General features: G+C 46.1%; 1 protein-coding gene and 2 non-coding genes across 3 annotated transcripts in view; all 3 read left to right on the forward strand.

The window, feature by feature from the left end:
- The window catches only part of LOC107118457 (carnitine O-acetyltransferase-like), a 47,087-nt gene that overhangs the window by 20,584 nt on the left and 16,845 nt on the right, over positions 1–9,658 (forward strand). The window contains 4 exon segments of the mRNA XM_015420803.1: positions 928–1,102; positions 3,843–4,021; positions 5,946–6,046; positions 6,915–7,034. Coding sequence (XP_015276289.1) covers positions 928–1,102; positions 3,843–4,021; positions 5,946–6,046; positions 6,915–7,034 — 575 coding nt within the window.
- On the forward strand, positions 8,253–8,324 carry TRNAC-GCA. Its single transcript has one exon. It is a non-coding gene; the product is annotated as a tRNA-Cys (tRNA).
- On the forward strand, positions 9,433–9,504 carry TRNAC-GCA. The gene has a single exon. It is a non-coding gene; the product is annotated as a tRNA-Cys (tRNA).

The raw sequence follows: 9,658 nt of genomic DNA on the forward strand, positions 1-9,658 counted from the left end.
TGAAGCCACTTCCTGGCTGGTGCCAGGAGAGCTTCTATATTGATATCATTTAGAAAACTTTGCAAAGCCAAGCTGTTCAGACAGGTAGACTTATGACATGTCCAGGCATACAGGCAAAGAGCCAGTTTGGTGTAGTGGTTAGGAGTGCCGACTCTAATCTGGGAAAACCAGGTTTGATTCCCCACTCCTCCACATGAAGTCTGCTGGGTGACTTTGGGTCAGTCACTGTTCTCTCAGAACTCCCTCAGCCCCACCTATCCCACAAGGTGCCTGTTGTGGAGAGGGGAAGGGAAAGGAGATTGTAAGCCGCTCTGAGACACCTATCGGTAGTGAAGGGCGGGGTATAAATCCAATCTCCTCCTCCTCCTCCTCCATAGTTTTTAGTAGGTAATTATGGCTATGTGGGTTTTAAATACTTTGTTTTGGTTTTATCCGGATCTTTATTGTTCGCCTGCATTTACATGAAAGGAAGACAACCCCTGAATGTAAGATGGTCCCCTCCCTCAAAACCTACTTACAAAAATTTTATTACTGTACTTGAACCACGAGTAAAGGTGGCCTATATATGTTTTAATAAAATAAATTAATCATAAAATGCCAGTAATTTGCATGCAAATTTAAGACAACCTTCTGTTTTCCCTGGGGGCAAGGCCTAGTCTTCCTTTCAGGTAAGTAGGATAGTTTGTAAACTGCCTTGAATTTCTTCAGGGAAAAAAGCAGGATAGAAGTGAATAAATTGACCAGTAGTCTTCTGACTTGATATGTTCATTTTGTAATGAGAAGCATGGGAGGAAATGGTCTCCAAAGAATTGTATACCTAACCCTTCTGGGGTATTGCGGACTAACATCAGCAGCTTAAATTGTACCCAGAAGAGAGCAACGCTCTGTCGTGAACTGATGTACCTCATCTCTACACTCCTTCATCAGTTTTTCCAGCTTGAAGTTTATAACAGCGATGGAACGCCTCTCACGGTCGACCAGCTTCACTCGCAGCTCCTTCGAATCCGTGGGCAGTCGTGGAAGACAGATAAGGAGCCCCTAGGGGTGCTGACCAGTGACCACCGACACACATGGGGACAAGCCTACACCACTCTCATGAGAGGTATATTTTGAGGAGGAAGGAGCTGGATTAACTGTTGTGTCAAATATGCAGTGGCAATAGCTCAGCGGCAGAGCATCTGTTTGGCATGCGTAAGGTTAATGTAGACAATCACAACCTTGTCTGGAAACAAATAATGAAAAAACAGCCGTGAGAGACCGACCCACAAGAAGTTGTACAAGAGCCAGTTTGGTGTAGTGGTTTAAGTGTGCGGACTTTAATCTGGGAGAACCGGGTTTGATTCCCCACTCCTCCACTTGCACCTGGCTGGATGACCTTGGGCAAGCCGTAGTTCTGATTAGAGCCGTTCTTGAAAAAAGAGCAGTTTCTGTCATGAGCTCTCTCAGCCCCACCTACCTCCCAGGGTGTCTGTTGTGAGGAGGGGAAGGGAAAGGAGTTTGTAAACCGCTCTGAGACACCTTTGGGTAGTGAAGGGTGGGGTATAAATCCAAACTCTTTTCTTCTTCTTCTCATAAAAAGCCATACACAGAATCAGGAAAAAATCTGTAATATCCTAATATTCCACTTGTTAAGAATAAGTCCAAAGTATTTTTAAAATGATCCCATGTATAATTATAACTTACAGTGCGTTTAGTGGTAGGACGCTGATCTCAAAAGTATTCAGGCCACAGACATGCTACTCAGTTTCTGATGGATCCCAGGCATCTCAGTCTGGTAATTCCCGACAGAGCACAAATAAAAGGGACCTTGCAAATTGCCGACAGGTGATAAGAGGCAGTGTAATTAAAGGAACACCACAAAGTGATTGTACTACTTTATAGGTAAGACTGTACTTGGATTTTATATTCTCTTCTTCATGTATCACATTGTTTATATTCTAAGGATTTATATTTTTATACACTACAGAATATTTCCTGAGGAAGATCCGTTTTTTGAAACATTGTTATAAAATCTGGAGACGATGTTGATGTATTCTTATACAAGGATTTTTTTAGGATTTGATGGAATTTGTTCATTGTTATGCAGGAGCTGCGGTGGCTCAAGTGGTTAAGACGCTGAACTGCAGGCTGTGGAAGGTCAGTAGTTCAGCAGTTCGAGACCCGGGTGCCGCAAGGAGTGAGCTGAGTCGGATTCGACTGGCTTTCGAGCAAGGGAACCTTTACCTTTACCTATGCAGTGTTTATTGGCAACAGTATATAGAAAATATGTTCTTTGTAAGTCTTGTTAACTATCTTGATTTATGGGTCAGACTCTCATGGCTGTTTTTTTCAGTATTTGTTCCTGGCATGCAGAAGGTGCCAGGTTCTATCCCTGGCAACTCCAAGTAAAGGATCAAGTACCAGGTGATGTGAAAGACCTTTCTGCCCACGACCCTGGAGAGCTTCTGCCACTCTGAGTAGACAGCACTGACTTTGATGGACTAAGGGTGTGATCCATGTTTAAGGCAGATTTACGCTTGTGCTGAAGGCCGTGTCTTAACAATTTTATGTGTTGTCCTCCAATCCCAATACCATATATTACCTTTTTTATTGGAACCCTCTGGAATATCACAAAATGGTGTGCAGGTTTTTGCGTTCTCCATAAGTCTTCGGTGGGCTGGATGCTCAGTTAAATAAAAATGGGTAACGAAGGGGAAGGGAGAGAAGTTAGAGAGAAGATGGAATGATGAGAAAGGCCCTTTCCTGCAGCTGCCCGGTGGTCGCTGTGTAGATGTAACACCTCAACATGGTGAAGTGGTGCATCTGGACACTGCTATCCAGGTTAAGAATTGGCTACAGAATAGGCCCAGGCTGACCCGACTGCATCAGAACTTGGATGGGAGACCGCCAAGGAAGTCCATGATTGCTACACAGAGGCAGGCAATGGCAAACCACATCTGAACATCTCCTGTCTTGAAAATCCTGTGGGGTTGCCAGAAGTTGGCTGCGACTTAACGGCACTTTCCTCCACCATCACACAAACTAGATTGCAGAACTATGGTTTGAAGAGCATTTGCAAACCATGGTTTGCATTGGCCACAGTTTGGTGTTGTATCAGCAGTGAGCAAACCTTGATTGGGACAGAAGGCCATGGCTCAGGTCAGGGGATTTCCTTCCCTCTCTGTGTGTAGGTCTTTCTTATTTGACTTTGTACATAGAGTCTCTGGGGACTAGACCTGGCTTGACAAGCTAAACCATAGATCTTTAACCCAGGGTTAAAGAAGCTGTCCGTGCTTAAACATGATAACTGTACCTGACCAGTGTAGGGAGCTGCTCGCTACTGCTTTCCCTCTTAAGTAAAGGTAAACGTTTCCCTTGCTCGAAAGCCAGTTGAATCAGACTCTAGGGGGCGGTGCTCATCTCCGTTTCCAAGCCAAAGAGCCAGCTCTGTCCGAAGACGTTTCCGTGGTCATGTGGCCGGCATGACTAATCACTGAGGCACACAGAACGCTGTTACCTTCCCACCAAAGCAGTACCTATTTGTCTACTTGCAATTTCTTGCTTTCACAAACTGCTAGGTTGGCAGGTTTTTGTTGTTGTTCAGTCGCACAGTCGAGTCCGACTCTTCGCGACCCCTGGGGCCAAAGACAGGAGCTCACCCCGTCACACGGTGCTCGGGTCTCGAACTGCCGAGCTACTGGCCTTCCGGTTTGCAGCTCAGCATCTTAACATCTGAGCCACTGCAGCCCTGCTTTCCCTCTGAGGCATCATCAAAATGATCTGCCAAGAATGTATAAGCAAACATTGTATCCACTGCACCACTGAGTTCCTGAACACTTACCTTGTGTGTTCTCCACCCCCAGACAAACTGAACCGGGAGTCGGCACGTGCCATTCAGCGTAGCCTGTTCACAGTCTGCCTGGACGCTCCTGTCCTGAAGGTGTCGGATGCTCGTGCAGGAAGCCGTCTGGCGGCACAGATGTTGCACGGAGGCGGCAGCTACTCTAATAGTGGAAATCGCTGGTTTGACAAGACTCTGCAGGTGAGAATAGAATCAGGGTTGGAATCGGGGTGGGAGGGGTGTCCTCCCTGGAAGCTTGGAGGGGCAGAGTTTCCGTGGTCTGATTTGAACAGCAAGTCATGTAGCATGGCTTTGCCTTCCTTGATCATAGGATAGGTAGACTTAAATTCCTGAGGTGGTAGAATAAGCTGCAACACTTCAGACTGCAGTTGGATGATCACATTCTGGAAGGCTTACCTTAGACTCATACAGAAAGGGTGTGTGTGTGTAGGTCCTGTCTCTTTGCTGCAATTGTTTTCTATTAGCAAAGGGTATTTTTTGTTAGTCTGAAGGAACTATCGTGGACTCTGACCCAGAGGTCATTTCGGGGGGGATCGCGGGGGATCACAGTTTCCCCGGGTGAGGTACGGGGGCGGGACACATGACGAAGCCCCGCCCCCTGCTTCCGGCCGCCCCGCTTCCGGCCCTCATTCAGCCAGGAGGAGGCAGGAGCAGAGGGAGGGTACGTTGCTTCCTCCCTGCCTCTCCCCACCCCTGCCTGCCTGGGGCCAGGGAGGGCCTTCGCGGGGCTTCCGCAGCCAGGACCGTGGGGGGCGGGGTGTGTGGCCTTATGACACACTTCCAGTGATGTCAGGGGGTGTGGCATATGCTAATGAGTTATGCTAATGAGTTCCCCTAGCTCTTTTTCTACGAAACAACCCCTGCTCTGACCTTAATGGTGTATAGGGTCGCCAACCTCCAGGTGGTGCCTAAAGATCTCCTGCAATTACAACTGATCTCCAGGTGACAAAAAATGAGTGGTTGATTTTAACACCAACCAAAGCACACAAATCCTTCTTGCTTTGTTTCCAAGGGACACTTTGTTGATTAGAATACTGGACTTTGATGTATTTTTGATCTGACACAGTGAGGCAAGATCTTTATGTTCATGGGCAGAGTATGTGTGATGTGGGGAGACTTTCAGTCATGCGACTTCCCCGCACCAGAATTCAGAAATGACACAAGCCACAGGAAGGCTATAAGAAGCACATTCTCTGTATTTTTGGTCTGCCCTCAGGCCCAAGTGTATGGTTATGAATAGTAAAGAAATAAGCGGTGGTCTTAAAAGTCATTACATGTTTGTAAATGCTGGTTTCCTGTGTTCACTTGCCGGTAAAAGAGCCACACAGAATTCAAACAATAAAAGTGGTTCATCTGCTTTTTGAAAAAAACACTGCGTGACAGAAGGGGAGGGGCTGGACTTTCCTGTGTAGGTGGCAATTAGCGGGGCCTGAGGGAAGAAAAAGAAGTTAGCCTTGCCTCTCCCCACACCCTGCAAAAAAATTAGTGGTTAATTTTATATATGCGAGTAGTTTTCCTAGACAGCCACTTTGAGAGGTAAATGGTATCCTCAGCTCTCTGAGGTGGTATGTGGGTAAATGCTATCAGATCCTCTGCTTCACTCATTTTACTTCAGTTTGACAATGGGGGAAGGGCAGACAGTATGAGTCATGGGCCTGGATTTGGCCGGGGGCTTCCAGTTGCTGGCCCCTAGTTCTAAATATGTACATTTAAATTGTTGACTGAAAACCTTTTAGATGGAACTGGAATATATTTTTACATTAATAATGAATTCAAAAACTACTGTCTCACCAGAAGCTCATGTAGCTGGCAAAAGAGAATAAGTTGTGATCTGTGTTCAGATCTCCCTTCTGCTATGAACCCACGAGATGGTTTTAAACCAAGCTGTTCTCTTTGACGCCACATTCCCCCACCCACAGTTTGGGGTATATTAGCCTACCTAGCAGGGTTGTAATATGAGTGGAATGCTTTGGACACAGTGGTGTTTCGTTTCGCCTTAGGCTCTAAACGTTGTATGATAAATGCTGTCAAAGAGAATCTATTAATGCTAAGTGGTAATCACCCATTTTCTTCTCATGTAATTTGTCCTTTTCCTTACCAACAGTTCATCGTGGGAGAAGATGGCTCTTGCGGAGTGCTTTATGAACAGGCAGTGGCTGAAGGACCTCCGATTGCCACAATCATAGACCACGTCCTTGACTACTGGTAATGCGTCTCCCTCCTTACAAAGGAAAAGTGGGAGGGGCTGTGGAGGCTGAGGTCCCATGTATATGCACAGGACACAGCTTGATGTGAAAGATATATGGAGGGGGAAGAAGAGGGATTCTGTTTTATGACAAGTGCTTGAGATTGCTTAAAGTATTGTGTTTGTGCACATTTTGGCATGCTGGATGAACACTTTGTCAGGGATGCTCTAGGCTGATCCTGCACTGAGCAGGGGTTAGGACTAGATGGTCTGTATGGCTGCCTTCCAACTCTGTGATTCCGTGCTTAACTGATTCAGTTAATAGAGAAAGTTGAGAATGGCAAGAATGGGGGAGGAGGGTTGCAGCGGGAGGGGAGAACCGGAGAAAATTGCCCTGCCCCTTCTATCCTTGGAAAGTTTTCCATTGGATCCAAGGCAATACAAGCAACATGCTTTATCAGTATTAGTAAGGGGTGTGTGGTGGGGTAGAGGAGAAAGAGAACTGAAAAGTTTCCCTGCCTGTTCACCTGTAGGTGAGTCCTACAACCCAGGACAGGCTGTTCAGAAGAAATCCAAAAGTCTTGTCCAGACACGTTTGAGTCTTGTGTGTATACAAGAACTCTTGCGTAACTGGCCGTTCTGTGCAACTTCCTGGCCTAGCTCCAAGCTGCTCCAAGCTTCCGGGGGGTAGGATTTCCTTTATTTAAATGACAGGGGGTGAGGAGAAAAGGGGCAGGCTGAGGGTCATGCTTTCTGCTTTGAGAGGATGAAAGGGGGTGCCAGATATATGCAGAGAAAGCCGCATAGACCTTTCCTACTATTAACTCTTCTGCCTCCCCTTTATGTGAATTTAATGTGTCTGTTTCTCCCCCTTCCTTCCAATTCCAGCAAAGATCCTGACCCGGTTCGTGCTCCGTTGATCCCTCTACCATTGCCCAAAAAACTCTACTTCTACTTCACTCCAGAAATCAAACGCGACATTGAACATGCCAAGCAAAAAACTGACATGTGAGTGAATGTGTGCTTGTGTGTGTGTGTGTTCAGAATGACAATTAACCATTTTTTAATGATTAACCAGTTTGGTGTAGTGATTAGGAGCGTGGACTCCAATCTGGGAGAACCGGGTTTGATTCCCCACTCCTCCGCATGCAGCTGCTGGAGTGACCTTGGGCCAGTCACAAGTTCTCTCAGAACTCTCTCAGCCCCACCTTCCTCACAGGGTGTCTGTTGTGGGAAGGGGAAAGGAAAGGAGATTGTAAGCCACTCTGAGACTCCTTTGGGTATTGAAGAGCAAGGTATAAATCCAATCTCTTTTCTTCTTCTTTAGAGTCCAGCCAAGCTGTGGACTCAGCCACTGTCTGTCTTTTTTCCCCATTGTGATGCACTTGTCCTGCATGGAAGTTTCTGTACAGATTTGTGAAATCACACTGAGGGACTCCTAAAACCTTCGGGGCCCTGTGAAACTGCCCCAGCATGAGTGGAAGTGTGGAGGTTCATCCTTATCAAACTCAGGAAGAAAAGAAGGCATCTCCCTGTTTTCCAAGGCTTTCTGAAGTCAGTATGAAATCCAAAAGAACTACCATTCTTCTGCAGGCTTGGGGCAAGGTCTCAGACCATTTTAGGGCTTCATAGCTAATCATGGTTGCCTCAATTTGGGCCCCAAAGGCAAAGCAGTAGCTGTTGAAAGCCTCTCAGACTCCAAAAGAACTACCATTCTTCTGCAGGCCTGGGGCAAGGTCTCAGGCCATTTTAGGGCTTCATAGCTAGTCATGGTTGCCTCGATTTGGGCCCCGAAGGTAAAGCGGTAGCTGTTGAAAGCCTCTCAGGCTGACAAATTGTGTCCCTAATAACCCTCACCAGCAAGCTAGCCTTGCTTCTGAACATGGGCTGCATCTGGTGGGCTGTCTGAAGTTGGGTCACTTATGAGCTGAGAAGCTTCCCAGAAAATCATCATACTTGCCAGTACTACTCTTCCCTTGCAGTGTACAAGCCTAAGGGAATTTTGGGTATGCTCTCAGCATGTGTTAAAAGTGAGGCCTAGTATCTCTGCTTGTTTAGCTGCATAATCTGGAATGAACCCGCAAGACACTTTGCAAAGCACAGATATCCTCAAGGGGTGACCATACAGAAAGTAAGAAAGCACTTATGCTTAAAGGTATGGCAAGGAACTATGTGGCCAAACCAGTGTGCATAATTAGACTTTATGGTGAGATCAGTGTGTGTGCTGGGGGTATAGCTCAGCGGTAGAGCATTTGACTGCAGATCAAGAGGTCCCTGGTTCAACTCCGGGTGCCCCCTCTTTTTAACAGTCAAAGCATATTTATTAAGCCCTACCTGTTCTAAAAGAGTCATTGGTGAGTAATTTTTTTAAAAAATCTTTTACCAGAGATATATGAGAGTGAATGGTGAGGCAGATCCTGTATCATTAACTAGTGTTCTTTGTGACAGGTATTTAGCTTGGTTGTGAAGGATTTGATTCCAAAACAAAGAACAACATTGTTGAGGTACCTGTTGTTCCAAATAAGCATGTTTTCTCTGAACCCTTAGCTCAGGAGTTCATCGGTTTTGGCTGCCTGCCAATCGTAATTTGTGTTCCTTCAATTATGGAGGACAGAATCTTCATGTGTAAAATCTCACTGAGGGAATCCTAGAACCTCCGTGGCCCTCTGTAATTGCTACACTGTGAGTGGAAGAGTTTGGAAGTTCGTCCCTGTCAGGCTCAGAAAGAAAGAAAACGTCTCACTGTTCTTCAAGCCCTTCCGAAGTCAGGGTGAATTCTGAAAATATTACCATTATTCTGCAGCCTTGGGGCAAAGTCCCAGACTGTTTTGGGGCTTCATGGGTAATTATAATTGCCTTGATGTACCCAGAAGATAAAACGGTAGCTGTTGAAAACCCTCTCAGATTGATAAGATGCATTCTCAATAACCAGCACCAGGAGGCAGTCTTGTTGCTACGTTTTGCACTAGCTGAAGCGGTCAGTCTTCAAGGACAGCCCTCTGTGGAGAGCATTGTAGTCTAGCATGGAGAACCATGGCTAGATCATGCCTCTGAAGGAAGGGCAGCAGCTGGTGGACCATCTGAAGTTGGGGAGACTGTTATTGGCCGAGAAGCTTCTTGGTTACCAGTACTAGTAGCCCTTTGCAATGTGCAAGCTGAAAGTAGTTTTGGGTATGCCCTTGGTGTGTGTGATAAAAGTGAGGCCTAGTATTTCTGCCAAATGTTTAACTGCATAATCTGAAACTTACCCCCAGAACACTTTGCCAGAGCAGATATCCTCAGGAAATGTTCATATGAAGGGTTACTTGAAACCTGTGAAAGCACTTTTGCTTTGAGGTATGGCAAGGAACGATGTGGCAAAACCAGTATCCATAACTAGGCTTCCTGGCAAGATGAATTCATGACTGGGGGTATAGCTCAGCGGTAGAGCATTTGACTGCAGATCAAGAGGTCCCTGGTTCAACTCCGGGTGCCCCCTCTTTTTAATAGGCAAAGAATATTTATTAAGCCCTCCCTGTTCCAAAAGAGTCATTGGTGGTTAATTATTTTTAAAAGTCTTTTACCAGAGATACATGAGAGTGAATGGTGAGATAGATCCTGAATCATTAACTACGGTTCTTTGTGACAGACAT

Source organism: Gekko japonicus, unplaced genomic scaffold (assembly GCF_001447785.1).
Source record: "Gekko japonicus isolate JY-2015 unplaced genomic scaffold, Gekko_japonicus_V1.1 scaffold1882, whole genome shotgun sequence".
Lineage (NCBI taxonomy): Eukaryota > Metazoa > Chordata > Lepidosauria > Squamata > Gekkonidae > Gekko > Gekko japonicus.